The sequence below is a fragment of the Oryza glaberrima genome, chromosome 2 (assembly GCF_000147395.1).
Source record: "Oryza glaberrima chromosome 2, OglaRS2, whole genome shotgun sequence".
In the NCBI taxonomy this organism is placed as follows: domain Eukaryota; kingdom Viridiplantae; phylum Streptophyta; class Magnoliopsida; order Poales; family Poaceae; genus Oryza; species Oryza glaberrima.
In genome coordinates, this window is record NC_068327.1 from 21,018,224 (window position 1) to 21,034,882 (window position 16,659).

The 16,659-nt window shown below is 41.8% G+C and overlaps 2 protein-coding genes across 2 annotated transcripts; one reads left to right on the plus strand and one right to left on the minus strand.

The window, feature by feature from the left end:
- Positions 1 to 3,610: 3,610 nt before the first annotated feature.
- LOC127764738 (E3 ubiquitin-protein ligase EL5-like) lies at positions 3,611 to 4,195 on the minus strand. Its single transcript, XM_052289653.1, has one exon. It carries the CDS (start codon positions 4,193 to 4,195, stop codon positions 3,611 to 3,613), a length of 585 nt encoding a protein of 194 aa, XP_052145613.1.
- A 7,434-nt stretch (positions 4,196 to 11,629) lies between these two features.
- LOC127764165 (DNA repair protein XRCC3 homolog) lies at positions 11,630 to 15,862 on the plus strand. Its single transcript, XM_052289002.1, has 2 exons — positions 11,630 to 12,539; positions 15,150 to 15,862. Exons 1-2 carry the CDS (start codon positions 11,671 to 11,673, stop codon positions 15,157 to 15,159), a joined length of 879 nt encoding a protein of 292 aa, XP_052144962.1. The 5' UTR covers positions 11,630 to 11,670; the 3' UTR covers positions 15,160 to 15,862.
- The last annotated feature ends 797 nt before the right edge of the window (positions 15,863 to 16,659 follow it).

Consider the following 16,659-nt stretch of genomic DNA (forward strand, 5'->3'; position numbering starts at 1 on the left):
TGTTTATTTTATTTTATTTTCAAAACATAGTATCGACGCAAAGCACCCATGTATACACGTGCACACACTCACTCATATAGACATGGAAAAAAGATCTTACGAAATGAGCTACTTCCACTAGTATATCTAATTCATACCGGTACTCGTTAGGTACTTGGTTGGAGAAAATTCTACATCAATAAAAAAAGATCTGGGCATTGGTAATTATGTTGTTTATAGATTGTATTAAAAGTTTGCAATAAATAAAATATTATATTGCAATAACATGTACTTCCTCCGTTCCCAAATAAACTAACCTCGTACTAGGATGTGACACATATTAGTACAACGAGTATATGTCTAGATTTATGGATACATCACATCTTAGTACAAGGTTGACTTATTTTTGTATGGAGGGAGTACTCTTTAGGCCCATTATCTACTCAAGATCTGTAAATCTGCTTGCTGATATTAGATGATTTTTACTGGGCCGAATTTGTAGAACTAGCTTTTAAACGGAATAAGTCTATTTTCCTCCCTCATCTCTTACTCGATCGATTTGTCTGCCTCGACCTAAAACCGGGTATAACACCTCCTACATATTTGAAACCAATGAAAATCGACTCCTTCGATGATTTCAGAAGCGGTTTCTTTAGGTGAGACCCACATGTCAATGAGATATGGCAAAAAGATATGGCAGCCCCACATGTCAGGTCATCACCCTCCAGCTCATCACCCCAAAGGTCCCCACCCCCATGGCTGAGCCAAGAACCCACAGCCACCCCCTCCCTCCCCATGCGGCGGTGGCACCGGAAACATCGTGGAGTGGCTGCCCCAGAAGCTAGTGCTACCATCGATCTGACCCGGCGTCATCGGCCCCGCTTCGCCTTTCCTGGCTCGACCACTACCCGGCCCAGATGGCACTCATCGAGTCGCTTCACATCTTCAAGCCCAATTTGGTGAGGGACGGGGTCAGCCCGGTGAGGCCCATCGAGAGAGCTCTCGCGAGGGCGCTAGTGGAGAATTACCCGCTCACCGGGAGGCTGACCGTCTCGGAGGATTTCTGATGAGCTACATGTGGAGTGCGATGGCGATGGGGGTGTAGTTCAATGAGGCTGCCGTTCGGTGCTGGCTCAAGAACATGGATTATTGGGAGGGTGGCCGTCTCTGAGGATTCCACATGTTCCCCCAAAGGTTTGCCACTTTGTTTAGGGAACTATCATCGTACTCCATATCGCGAGAGATTTGATAATTTAACACTCTTTTCAATGGGTTTCGATTATTTGACATCCTGGCCCACTTTCATTCACTCAGATGGTCCCATATGTCATCCCAAATGTCAATTAAAGTAATTGGACAACGAAAAAAGTGTCAAATTATCAAATTTTTCCCATATCGCAGTCTTTAAAACTGTTACAAAGATGTCATAAACAGTTTACAAGGTGAGTATGCAAATGCCCTTTTATTGCTCGATATTAGAAAATCCCAGAAAAATATACAAACCATGAAAGGCTCCTCGATTGAAGCTCCAAGTTCCTCTCTACACCAATGAAAGATTTGGTTAAAAAAGAAAAAGAAAACCTACCAGAAGGTCGCCTAAAAAAAATGTAAAAAAATATAGAGGACCATAGATCGATCACTTGCTTTTTCATTTTGCCACCAAAATTGGCACTCCCACCAATAAAATGCATCAGATGCAAATATTTCCCCCAATCACCGTGCCTCAGAATGTGTGTAAAAAAAAACCCTAATCTCAATGGGGAAATCACTCCCTCACCAAAGGGGAACCAGTCCGAAATTTGTGCTTCCCTTCGCAATGCCTCCACACCCGACCGCCATTGCGAAGGAAGCACGAGCACGCACACAGCAGAGGGAAAGAGAGAAGGGGGGGCAGGGGGTAGGAGGATTGTGCCGGACATGCATACCTGTTACCCGCGGCGAGCCGGCTTCTGTGAGACCTTTATGGTGCTTGGGAGGTACCCAGGTTACCTCTCAAACTATTGAGTATCAACCGTTGATTGCTAAAGGGTAGATTTGGGATAGAAATAGTTTGGGATAGAAATAATTTAATTTGCGCAAACTGTTTTAAGTCATAAGAACTGTGACTTTTTCCTGATTGTTTGCTGCTAGCCCCGAACTTTCTTGTCTGCCATTGATATGCTCGTCTTATACTTCACTAATTCATTAATTTGCATCTTCTACTGCTTAATTACAACACAATTAATAGTTATTCTTTACGTATTTCATTGTCATTTGTAGCGTATCACATCTCTGTTGCCTAGCCTTTCAAAGGCATGTTTGTTCTCTGTTCTCTCCGGCTGACCATGGCGGTGGCTCGCATTTTATAATTGATTTATCGATGAACTCTCAAGCATCAAAGTTTAAAATAGTAGTACTCCGTATTACACTACCTATCATATAAAATAATAACTCAGTAGCCTGTCACAGATTACATGTAATCTGTATTAGGATCTTCATACTACGAACAATTTTTGAAAAAGAATTGTACTACGAGCAGCTTGATGGAGAAGAACCAGAACTTTCTTTACCGATTTGCCTTATCTGATAGTAGATTGATATAATTTGCCAAGGATAAAATTACCTAACCTCCCGCTTAATCTTTAAGTTGATACCTGCCCACATTTTAAGTACCTTTTCAGAGGTACCATTTGATGTAAACCATTAGATTGGGGTGGATCAACGAATGTTATGGTTTCAAAGTACCGGAGAAAGTCTCTCCGCACATATACATATAGCATGGAGTAGAGCGCACGTGACTAGGCGTGGATGCACACAAAACCCCTCACCGGCTTCGATTATTTGACATCCTAACTCACTTTCATTCACTCAGATAGTCCCATATATCATCTTTACAAGTGTTAATTAAAGCAATTGAGCAACGAAAAAGTGTTAAATTATCAAATTCTCCACCCCCAACCCAGCCCATACACACTAGTGTCCAGTGTTATGCCAGGCCAGGAGTGGCCCAAATAGCTGGAGGATACACATAGGCTTCAAATCTTGTAGGCCTTTCTTTGTTCGCGGCCCTATTTTGGTGGGCCATGTGTTTTTTTAGGCTGATTCGTCCATGTGGAGAGTGAGAGGACAGAATTCTGATAACCCAGATTTGGCTGAAATTCATAATTGGCTGACAAATCGTGGAGCATTCTGAGATGGACTGATGAACAAATATTTTCTACATAAATGTTTCTAATCTTAAAATGAAGTTGATATTTTCTATGTGATACATAAAAAAAAAACAGTAGGAATTAATGGTGATTCCAATTGGGTTCTACCAATATGTACAGGGAGATCGCCTTGAAATACTTGGTCTCTGGCTGGACGACCTCGCCGCGGCGGTTCTTGCACCGGCCTAAGCCTCCGGTGGCCGTGCCGGCGTTGCCGCCTCCACGGCGCGGATGCCTACGGTGACGCTGATGCGATGCTCGACGTCATCGTCGTCGTCTCCTCCGGCGGCGCAGGAGCATGACGATGTCCAGACTCCAGAGCCTTCTCAGTGACCTCAGCCGCGCCAAGCTCGGCCACGACCTCGGCGCCGCGTCGCGCGGGGTCGAAGCCGCGGATTCGGGGATCTCGATCACCAGCGAGCTGCTGCCCTCCGCTGTCATGGTCACCGCGCCGGCGCGCCCTGGTCGGACAGGCCGAGCAGGACGGTCGCCGGGAGGTTCACGGTGTAGCTCGCCGGCGGCTCCGGCGGGACGGGAGGAAGAAGAGGCGGCGGCGGCACGACGACGGTGAGGCGGCAGAGCGGGCAGGTGGAGTGGGAGCCGAGCCACATGTCGACGCACTCGGCGTGGAAGCCGTGGCCGCACCGGGGGAGGAACCTGGCCTCCTCGCCGTCCTCGAGCTTCGCGAGGCACACCGCGCACTCCACGCCGTCCTCCTTCGCCGCCGCCGCCGCCGCAGCGCGGCTGTACACCGTGACCGGCAGCACCTCCGGGTCGACCCCTCCTCCCCTTCCACCGTCTCCGCCGCTCCCAGAGCGCCGCCGCCGCCCACGCCCGCTCGCCGACGTCGTCACGGCGCCGCGGCGCCACTCGTCGCGGTAGCAATGGAGCAGGACGATGAGCGTGAGCGCCGCGAAGGTGATGAGCACGCCCGCCACAGCGGCGATGCCGCGGAACGTGATGGTGGTCTGCCCTGCAGGCGCGGACACCGGCGACGGTGACAATGACGACGACGACGACGACGACATGGCGGCGCTTCCCTGCTCGACACCCCGCACCATACTCTCGATCGTCACTCGTCCGGGCACTCGATCGAGCTCGCATAAACTTATATATACACTCAATCGAATGGCACGCAGAGGGGCTTTCCTGGAAGGTTGGAAGGGGATGCTTATACTTGTAAGATGGATTAATACGTGACAAATCATTTCACAATTACATAAGTTTAAGTTTGATTCTTGTGAAATTAATAAAAAATAGTACTCCCTCCGTCCCTAAATATTTGACGCCGTTGATTTTTTAAAACATGTTTGACCGTTCGTTTTATTCAAAAACTTTTGTAAATATTATTAAAAATCTTTAGTAGTAGTAGTATATTTAACAATGAATTAAATGATAGGAAAATAATTAATAATTACTTAAATTTTTTGAATAAGACAAACGATCAAACATATTTTAAAAAAAAAATCAATGGTGCCAAATATTTAGGGACGGAGGGCGTATGTCTATAAGCACATGTATACTAGTTAAAGGTAAATTTGTTGTTTTTATTAAAACTTATGGAAATTGAATTTGTGCTTCCATGTTTGCGTCTTATAATATACTAGCAAAAATGTCCGTGCGTTACAACGGGTGAAACAATTCTAATGATAATATACGTTTTTCATGCATAAACATATTGATGATAATGTTTGTATGGATTGTTTGTAGATAAAACAATCAGAAAATTAGAACATCTTCAATGTAATGGGCCAACCTCGACAATGGCAAGCTTACTGATGCTGCTTTACCTAAAATAATTGGATTATTTATGTGACACCATGCATATAATTTAAAATACTTTTCCATTGTCATTCTTGCAACCAATAATATGATCAATCAAATCCTACACCGCCTTGCATGGTCAAGTCTACATAAAATAGAGTCATTATGCACTCTTCTCTAAATAACAATTAAAATATTATTTTTGAATATTATTTCCATATAGTATGTTATCAAAAATAGTAGCTATACTTAAAAAAATAGTCTGATAATTATATACAGAATATGTAGGGTCTTTAATAACGAGAATAGATGACGAAACAAAAGCCGTGGAGATGGAAAAAAAAAGTCGATGAATCATATCCGACCCAAGCGTCCATCAATTTAGCGTCTTTTTACAGTTTTTTTAGAGCGGCTTATTTTTTTATAAAAGATTTTTTTTGCTTGCGCAGTATTTTCAAACCATTTTCTAGAAATAGCGCGTTTTTTATGATAGTTTTTTCCTCACAAGTTTTTTTTTGCTTTTTTACATACGATGAAATCCTTTTTTTCTAGCGTGTTTTCTTTTGCTCTTTTTTTTGACTTCTTTTTTAAATAGTTAGATTAGATTAGAGATTCCTTCTTAAATAGTTAGATTAGAGATAGAGAAGAGATGTATAAGGACTAATAAAACGAATAGAAATCGGACCTTTTTTTGCCGCACCTTTTTACTTCTTTTTTTTCTTGCTGAAAGGTTTTTCTTTGCCATTTCCTTAAGGAGTCCGACCTTTTTTAGATTTTTTTTATTTTTTACGGTTTTTTCTTTTTCCTTTTATAGGAATCGGATTTTTTTTATTGTTTTCCCCATTTTAGGGAAAATCAGATCTATGTTTTTTTTCTTTTTCGCCACTTCTTTTCCCCTTTTATAGGAATTATTTTTTTTGTTTTTCGCCGTTTTAGGAGGAATTGGATCTACATCGTGTTTTTTTTTCTTTTTCGCCACTTTGGGAATCGAATATTTTTTTCGCTGTTTTTTTTATTTTGACGGACGACGGAAACACTTTTTATTTTTTAAGTAGTAGAGGTAGAGATAGAGATAGAGATAGAGATATAACGTAGTATCAATCTATTTTATTAAATTTGTTTGAAACTATTTATAATCCACAAGCGATGTCACTGTCAATTTTATAGTTTTTCTCTTGGACCGACTGGGACCAGACCGCGCGCACGGGTAACAATATGTAAACAACGGGTGAGCGTGCACATATGCATGCCTTACAGCAAGTACTATAAAGTACTATAAAGACTCATGTGTTATTCCCTCCGTCCTATAATACAACAGATTTTGAGTTTTTTTTAATGTTTGACCATTCGTCTTATTAAAAAAATTGTGTAAATATAAAAAACGAAAAGTTGTGCTTAAAATACTTTGGATAATAAAGTAAGTCAAAAAAAAATTCTAAATTTTTTTGAATAAGACGAGTGGTCAAACAATGTAAGAAAAACTCAAAATCCCTTATATTATGGAACGGAGGGAGTACTACTAAAAGGTGGAGGAGAGAAATAAACAGAAAATATTAAGCACCGTTTTATACTCAACTTTACCTCGATCACGCGATGTCCACCATTTTCTTTACCAAGGATATATAGATAAATAAATATACACGATCCTTATAGAAATATTACTAAGGGTGTGTTTGAGGATAGGGAAAAGAAGATTGAGGAGATGTTCACTACAATTTTATTTTAGCATTGTCAAAATATTTGGTAAGGTTTGAGAAGTACAAATCATGTTTAGTTTCTTACCTTTGCCAGAGTTTAGATTGCTACTTTGTCAAATTTTGGTAAATACTAAAATTTGGTAGGATTAATTTTGACAGTAAAGTAAACAACCCCTAAGTAGATACACAAAACGAGATAAGCCATTAACGTATAAATAATTAAGTATTAATCTTTTAAATCTTAAGAGATAGATTAATATAATTTTTTAAAACAATCTTTATATAGAAAATGTTTATAAATAATATATCGTTTAGTAGGTTAGGAAGTGTGCGTGAAAAATGAGAGAATTTTCCTCTCCTTATATGCTGCTACCCAAGTTGGCCTATATATGATTGCGTTCGGCACAGTTATTTGGCCAGGCTAAACAAATAAACATGTGTCTCATACATATATAAAATTTTATGTATAAAAGATTTTTTTTAATGTTCGGATTGGCCTGGATATACCCGTTTTGGTCGGTTTAGCACCAAATTAAACCAAACAGAATCCATAACCATAAACCATCCATAAGGTCAGCTGGTCAGCAGTGCCAAAACTGGATTTAGCGTTAGCAAAAGCCGTTGGTTTTGGGGTCACGTAAGAGCAAAAGCATAACCAAGGTCTTCCCTTCGTTTTTAAATATCTATAACTAATATAAATATTCATATTTTTTCGGTCGTCACCTCATAGGTGCGGTGTTTTTTTTCGTCCCCCTCGCCTCCCCCCAAATCCCAGTCGGAATTGCATCGCCCCCACCCAAAAAGATTCCCAATCGGAATTCAATCAAATCTTCACAATGGGAATTCAATGAAACCCCCCGAATCCCAATTGCACTAAGAATCGGATAAGGGAAACACCTTCCAAAATCGGCACAACCAAATCGGATGAACACACCGCAAGAAAAATTCAACCAATCTTTGTCCCAAAAAAATCATCCCACATACATACATCACAAAACTACACACCCTCGGCCGTCGCCGCTGCCGGCGGATCCATCCGCGGCCGCCGCCGACGCCGCCACCGCCGGCGGATCCATCGCCGCCGGATCTAGGGCAGGAGGGAGGCGACAGGGGAGGAGGGAGCCACCGCCGGCCCGCGGCCGCCGCCACCCCGACAGACCCACCCGCCGACGCCGTCGACACCGCCATCGCCGCCGGATCTGGGGCAAGAGGGAGTCGAGAGGTGAGAAGGGAGCCGCCGCTGCCGCCGTATCCGCCCGCCGCCGCCGCTGCCACCGCCGGATCCACCCGCGGCTACCGCCGCCGCCGCCACCACCGGCGGATCTGCCGCAGGAGGGAGGCTAGAGGGGGTGGAGGGAACCGCCGCCGACGCCGCCCCCACCCTCGGATCCGCCGCAGCCGCCACCAACCCGCCGCCGCCGACCCGAGAGGGAGAGGAGGAGGGGGGCGCCGCCGCCGTCGCTTTGAGAGAGGGGATCGGGGGCGCCGCTCACCGGTCGCTGCTCCACGCCGCCGCAGCCGCTCGGGGGAAGAAGGGGGGGCGGCGGCGCCGCTGTCGTCGCTCGGCGAGGGGGGGAGGGGCGGGGGGAGGGGGGAAATGAATCCTAGGGTTAGGGTTAGGGTTTGGGTATTTTTATTTAGGTTAGGATTAATCTGGACCGTCCATTCGATCGGACGGCTCCAGCTGCTCCCACGTCGGGCCGCTGGCCTATTGGGCCACCGAATGGAGGACGCAAAATAGACTTCAAAGGAGAAAGAAAACAGGCCAGACACATAGAATAGACAAAAGGGAGGGAATATAAACTTTGCTATATTCGGCCCAAACATAAAAAGGAGGATTTTGATTTTTTTTTCCAATTAAATAATTGTTAAATGATTTTTGTATTATTAAAAATTAGCAATTAAGCCCTGATAATTCCAATAAACTCCAAAGAGCGTAACTAATCATGGAGAATTTAATAAAATTAAATTTAACCATGTCATTTTATTTTTCACACTTGCTTTACTTGTAAATTGATTTAATTATACACCTACCTACTTAAAAATACCAAATATTTTAATGAATTACATAATGTAAATTTTTTTTAACTTTTTCTCAAATTTTTGTTCTGTACACTTCCCGTTGCAACGCACGGGCACCTTTGCTAGTATAATATTATTTATGTTTGCTCATTCATATTATTTATGTTTGCTCATTCACTGATTATATAGCCAAATACTCCCTCCGTTTTAGGTTATAAGACGTTTTGACTTTGGTCAAAGTCAAACTACTCTAAGTTTAATTAATTTTATAGAAAAATATTTTTAACCCAAGACAAATATATTATAAAAATTTATTCAATTATAGATTTAACGAAACTATACTGGCGTTGTAAATATTACTACTTTTTTCTGCAAAGTTAGTCAAACTTAGAGTAGTTTGACTTTGACCAAAGTCAAAACGACCTATAACCTGAGACGGGGGAGTAGCAAGTAAAATATACAAAATATAAATCATACCTAATTAAACTAACTTTATTGATAAAACAAGTTGCAATAAAATAATTTACATTTAACATTTTTTTGGTCAAATGTCGTATGTAAAACTCAAGAACAAGATTTTTACTCAGATTTTTTGCTTCTTCATAAAATAATACTGACATCCAGTTGTTGAGAAAGACACTTATTAAGAATCTAGGATGAAGTGATCCAGTCTTCTAGCTTGGACAAGTCATTGGAAATTTGGAATTTAGGTTGGTGACAATTGTTAATCCTGCTGGCTTCTCGTCCTATACACACCAAGTCTCCTGAAAGAGAGAGAGAGAGAGGAAAATAACAGAAGAACATTCAATGATAACAGACATATATAATTAAGCCAATAAAAAGACACACGTATATTAAAAATTTTGCGCTAAGATATTTGTTCGCTGATAAGGGCTACAGCTTATATACTCTTCTTTCTCACAACCTAGGCGGCTCACTGTCCCCTGATTGTCTGCTATCACAATCCTAATTTTATACCAGTACTCATTATAGTTTTTTTTTTTGTTTTGCGAGAGAACTCATTACAGTTTGGTCCTTTGGGTCAACAAAACTCCTACACCCTCAATCTAAGTGGGTGTTTAGATTCAAGGGTGTAAAGTTTTGACGTGTCACATCGGATACTCCCTTCATTCCTTGATCTACATATTTCATAGGTATACCAAGACCAAAAAAAGCTAATAACTCTCTCATACTATATTTACTCTAGCAACAAACTCGATGCATGCACCATCTCCACTATTTTCTAGCCAATAGCAAATCAAGATATTGCATGTGGGTTATAAATACTTGTGTGCATGGATGCATGTATCAATGTCCATTTACTCCAATGCACAAATAACGAATAGACTTAATGAACGATCACAAATATGTAGATCAATTAGGAATAACCTCAAAAAAAATATGTAGATCAATTTAGAATGGAGGGAGTATTATATATGGTGTCGCATGGGGTGTTCGGGCACTAATAAAAAATAATTACAAAATCAGTCAGTAAACCACGAGACGAATTTATTAAGCCTAATTAATCCGTTATTAGCAAATGTTTACTGTAGCATCACATTGTCAAATCATATAACAATTAGGCTTAAAAGATTCATCTTGCAAATTAGTCGCAATCTGTGCAATTAGTTATTTTTTAGCCTATATTTAATACTACATACAGGTGTTTAAATGTTCAATGTGACAGGGTGAAAAATTTTAAGGTGGGATCTAAACAGGGCCTAAAAACGAATAGCGGAATAGCTTCTGGCTATGAATCTTATACATAAAATAACAATTTCATAACCAACATTTGATTATTTTTTTTACGAAGGGGTACATAATAAAAATGATACAGCGGCCAGTAGTTAGTAAATTTCACTTTAGGCTATATCTTATTACTAATGTTTCGTTTTAAATCATCCAATAACTATTTTTTTATTTTGAACCAAGTAATCTTACCTTTGTTGCACTTTAGACCATTCAACTATCTTTCGGAGCATGTTGGAAAGGTCGACTCCTACTCATAAATAAAATCCCACAGCTATATGTAGAGCATTTCATTGACATATTACAAGTTGGATGTAGATGGATAAAAGAGTTGAATAACCTGAAGTGCCACAAAGATTAAAAAAAATTACCCAGTTTAAAGTGAAAACATTGGTTAAATAGTGGTACAAAGTAAAACATCGGTAATAAAAAGTAGCCAAAATGAGATCCACTCTTTAACAAAAAAATTGATTGAGGGAATTAAATAATTAGGATATGTTTGGGGAGTTTCTAACAGTTACAACTTCTCATCACACTATATCCAATTCCCTAAAAAGCCCATATTTTCATCCATTTTATGAAAATCTATAGTGACATAATTCAGAAAATGAACCAACTTCTCCAGATTCTTAGAACTTACTCCCTCCGTCCCAAAAAGACTTAATTCCTAGGTTTTCGTGTCCTACGTTTGACTATCCGTCTTATATGAAACTTTTTTATGATTAGTATTTTCATTGTTGTTAAATGATAAAACATAAATAATACTTTATACGTGATTTATCTTTTTAAATTTTTTCATATTTTTTTCAAATAAGACGGACGGTCAAATGTTGGACACGAAAACTCAGGAATTAAGTTATTTTAGGACGGAGTGAGTAGTTAACAACCAGCAGATTCCCAGAATTTTAAACTCCCCTAGACAGGTCTTGGACTCAGGCTATAGTTGACGCAGGCAAATAGACTTCTTCCAACCATTTATATTGGTAACATATTATTTGGCCCATATGGAAAACAGGCTTTTCAAGACGACACAAAGATGGGTTTTACGGCCTTTTTATATTGGGGCTACATTAGGCCCACGACCGGTTAAGAAGACCCAATGTTCGTGACGGGATTAAAAAAGGCCCATCATGGTAAGGCCCGTTCATATTCATCCCAAGCCCAAAGGTGAGCCCATTACTCCGCAACCCAAATTCACGTGGAAATTAGCCGCGCCAATTTGAAACCAAACCCAAATTGTGAAACCCAAACCCTCGGCGAGCTCGCCGGCGATGCGGCCGGCGGCGCCGGCAAGGCATCCGTCCGCCGCCGCCTCCTCCTCCTCCTCCACCAACAGCCAGCAAGAGCCGCGCCCGGAGAACCCCCTCCTCCTCCTCCCCTCCTCCCGCGCCGGCAAGCTCTCCCTCGGCTGCCCCGTCCTCGACCGCCTCCTCTCCGGCGGCCTCCCGCCGGCCTCCGTCACCGAGATCGCCGGCGAGTCCGCCTCCGGGAAGACCCAGCTCTGCCTTCAGCTCGCCCTCCTCGCCCCGCTCTCCCCGCTCTCCGCCTCCTGCCTCTTCCTCCACTCCGACCTCCCCTTCCCCCTCCGCCGCCTCCGCGGCCTCGCCCCCAAATCCCGCCCCGATCTCCTCGACCACGTCCTCGTCGCCGCCGCCCACTCCCCGTCCGACCTCATCTCCCTCCTCTCCCGCGCCCAGCGCCTCCTCGCCCACCCCGGGCGCCTACCCCCCGTCCGCCTCATCCTCGTCGACTCCATCGCCTCCCTTTTCCGCGCCGACTTCGACGCCTCGCCCGCCGACCTCAAGCGCCGCTCCGCGCTCTTCTTCCGGATATCCGCGAAGCTGAAGGAGCTGGCGCACAGGCACCGGTGCGTGGTGGTGGTGACCAACCAGGTGGTGGACGTGGTGGAGGGGGAGGCCGGGAACACCGTGGCGTGGTCGTCGGGGCGCCGGGTGAGCCCCGCGCTGGGGATCGCCTGGGCCAACTGCGTCAACACCCGGCTGTTCCTGACCCGGGACGCGGATGGCCGCGGCTGTGCAAGGAGGCGGATGAAGGTGGCATTCGCGCCGCACCTGCCGGAGCGGGCGTGCGAGTTTGTGATACGGAGGGACGGCGTGTTCGGCGTCGAGCCGTCGGGAAGGTAAGGAGAGTTCTCGGTCCTTTTGGGCGTTCATGTAATGGTCGTGATATGTTCGACGAAATGTCTGCATGGTTGATTGGATCTAGTAGCGTTTTTACTTGAACTATGCAATTCATGAAATGGCTGGAAAGGCATGTAAATTAATTAACCTCATTGCAATACAATGTCCAGCTAGTTAAGGTTTTTTGGGGGGCCTAGGTACTCTTCTGGGAGAAAAATATTTTGTCTACGTCTAGAAGTCTGGAGACAGACTACTAGGTTCTTGTCTACTTGTCTTATTGCATGGTTGGTTGAACTTTCAACGGTACTTGTTATGTACTTTGGTGAAAGATTAATGTTTTCTGTGTAATTTGTCAAAAGTTAACCATAAAAAGATAATAATGAGAAAGCTGATGTTTCCAAAGGTTGTTATTGTTGTACATCACACTTTTGAATCAGCAACCATCAGAAGTTGTGAACTCTCTTTCAATTGTGACATTAGCCGCCTAAAGTAATTAAATTACTGTGCTCATGTGTGATTACTGGTGCGTTGTGGGTATAAAAGGTCAAAATATGAGATATCATGTTAAGAATATAACAAAGATTCAAAGAAAGCATTTAGTTCTAGATTTGCTAATTGTGTAACTTTGGTAGCATGCATGTTCCATTTATAAATATACCAACATTTTAATGCAAATAACCAATTTGCGCTGTTCCATTTTTTTGCATTGTGAAAAAAAAAATCTGCACATGAAACATATTTTGACAAGTTTAGCATTGAGTTGGCTAATTGAGCAAAAATGCACTACTTGCATATATGAATTGAAGTGGCCCCATTGACCAAACTAAAATGTGTTGCAGCTACACTTATGTGTTGCTCTAATCTTATCTTGCTTTCTTCAACGATGAACTACATACTAAAAACTAGGTTACGTTCACTCTAATTATTCAAATCGGGTCAAATAATTATAATAATCATAATTCTACTAAGTTTCATCATGCAGTTTCTTCTTTTGAACCTGTCATTTGACAGTATAAATTATCCTTGAATTGAGGTGCTCTTTATCAAGAGGATGAGCTGTACTTTCATTTTTTTTTTTCAATTTGACGAGTTAGCTGAGTGCTTAGGCCTAGTGGAGCAGCTTTAAGGGGTAAATATTTTAAAGTAGAAGACAAAGCTAATCCATTATTGATGTAAAATAATATTCCAGTTTGAACTGGATGCTTCACTCTCCATTTTAATGAATACGCTTGATAATTTTTGACGTTGTCTTGTGATTGTGCCACTATGCGTTGCTTTGGTATTGTGATGACTAAAGCATTATTGCATCACACTCACACACTCGTGCTGTATTCTGTTTCTATACTCTTCCTTTTTTTAGATAATGTTCTATACTCTTCCTACTAGAGACAAACTTCATTTGTGTCTGACACTTCGTTATTGCCTAATTCTGTATCCACATAAGGATATTTTACATTCATTTTACCTGGATCAGATTGGGCAAAATTTCCCCCTATAATCAATCCTTTGATTTGGACTGGTGAAATGTCCTCTTCAAACAGTCCATGAAGCAATTCAATGGACCAGTACCTCCTGTGACCATAACTCAAGGCTCCAGTGCCACCGCGTAATAGGGAAGGAACCAATTGTCCTTTACCTCTCTTGGATTCTCTCAGGAGGGACTTCTAGAGTTGCACTGATGAACACATATTTGTTGATGGATAGTTTACTTCATGTACTATGTGTGTCGGGTTGGATTGTCGTACTGGTACATGAAGACTTGGAAGAGGCCCGATGTATCAATTTTGATTGTTTGCATCTAGGTTCTTCATTTGTTTCTTTCTTGAACATCCTATAGTCTGGTTTACAAATAGGTGTTTAACCTCCCTATCGCAGAATTAATAGCACAAGCCTTTCGTCTATTAATAGATTCCTAATCACGTTCTGTGTTGTGAATCTGATATGCTATATATCTAAAGCAGAGTTTGCTACAATAGTAGTTCTCTCAGATCCCTAAATTTTCTTACCTGATTGTTGTAACTCTTGGAAAATAATATAAGATCGATCCTAGCAGTCGATTCACCGAACTGGATAGTTCATTGTCGCCATTCCAGAACTGAAAAAATATATCAGCTCTATATCTATTTATAGTTCAAGCCTTTTTTAGTCAGATCAGGCATAACAATGGGTTAACAGCCTACCATGTGCATATGGGGACCAGATAATTTATACACATTTGGGCTTCTTAGATTTAAATCTGTTCTAGTGGGACATCGTCCATGTTTAGCCTGTAAAGAATTCCCGGTACAATGCCAAGTTAGCCCTGTGTTTAATTTGGCCTTGTGCCCCTGTCCCCTCTCTTCCTTACAAACACAGTACCATGCACAGCACATCAAACAACAATCCAGATGTGAAAGCTCATAGAATTGTCTACAGAACGGACTAGAAAGGCTCAAAGCAACCAACATAAGCAATGCATGCCATACATATCTAGAAGCATAATTACAACTATGTTAGGTAAGTTCTCTGCAAGACACACCTCTCCTGCTTATATCCAGATGAGTCCAGCGAGAAACAACCACTTGCTAGTCTCCTCCTACCCTCAGATCATTTTTTCATACCATTTGTAGGTGCACCTGAATTCATGGGTGAGCAGATGGACAACGAGGAGCTCAACCTAAGTTTGTCGCTCCAGCCATCATATCCTTCAAGGTTTCAGACAGAGTTTTCGTGTTGCTACTGTCCTAAGAGGTTCCAGAGCTCTCAGGCATTAGGTGGCCACCAGAATGCACACAAGCTCCAGCGTAACCTTGCGAAGAGGAATCGAGAGGCTTTTCTATCAATAAGCCAAAGGAAGGGTGCAAATGCTGGGATAAAGGATGGAAGCTCTGCACTCTCTGCTGAGTCTATCTGCAAAATTTCAAGTGGAAAGAAGCATCATAAAGAGGCCTGGCAGGTGATGCAGGGATCATGTGGTTCATCATCATCTGGTACAGTGATGCACAAATCTATCGAACAGGATGTAGAAGACGAAGATCTATCAAATGGGACGATTGATCTGTCCTTAAAGTTATGATATGTTATTTGTTTCTTATTTGCATCATCATCTGAATTTTTGTGGGCTACTTTTATGTGTACCATCACCTGCAATTGTTTGGGATCATCCTATGATGGGTATCTTTATGGATCCAGTAGTTTCATATACAAGGAGGGTCGTTGGTTAGAAAAAGTGATCTTTCCTTGGTTCCATACTTGTAGATACATTTTGAATAAACTATCCCGACCTGTAGCTTTGCAGAACATTTGAGTTATGTCCTTGTATTGCCAGTTATTGGTTTATGAACATGTTCGAGTGCTCTGATTAACGTGCTGAAAGGATCAACGAAATTTATGTGCATGTTCCTAGTTACAGGAACTACTAACTAGCATCTTGCTTCAATCTGGCTGTTCCATGAAGGGGTCCAGATGATTCCATATTCCAAAGGTAAGGCATCATTTTTTTTTTTGTCAAAGAACACACTCAAGACTTTGCATGTCATTCCATGGCTTCTTAAGGTCTAATGATGATCTCTTCATGTTCCAATTTTGACTCGGAAACTCCTACTATGCCCTGTTATTTTTTTCCAAGAAATATTAAACATTCCTTCAGTCATTTGAAATAACTTTTCTGATCTGGGAATTTAACGCAGTACATTGTCTGATGCACATTCTTCTTGAGAAAGGCACCATTATTTTCTTCACTACCAGATCAGGTAGGTTTTGTAGTCACCATTGTTTCTTTATCACCAGAAAAATGATGCGCATGTTAAGAATGGAATTTTCGCAGTACTTGATGAGTGCAAGATCGGAGCATTCAGATGATTGTTGCAGCACTCTTTGCAATCAGATCAATTTAAAAGTTGCTTGTCTTCTGTATGCGGTCCCAAAGTTGTTCTGAGATGAAGTTTCTCACATATTGTATCAGAACATGGAAGCCTACATAGATTGAAACTGCAGCACCTGTGGTTTCTTTGACAGTAAGATGCTCTTATCCTGCTATACCCTTTCAGGCAAGTTGTGCTTGCAGACATGGAGGTACTACTAGTTTACTAGCACCACATGATTCCATCCAGATTCACATGTCTAGAGTAACTATTTTTT

Excerpts from the sequence above, each read along its gene's own strand:
- LOC127764738 (XM_052289653.1), bottom strand. The coding sequence starts at position 4,195 with ATGTCGTCGTCGTCGTCGTCGTCATTGTCACCGTCGCCGGTGTCCGCG.
- LOC127764165 (XM_052289002.1), top strand. The coding sequence starts at position 11,671 with ATGCGGCCGGCGGCGCCGGCAAGGCATCCGTCCGCCGCCGCCTCCTCC.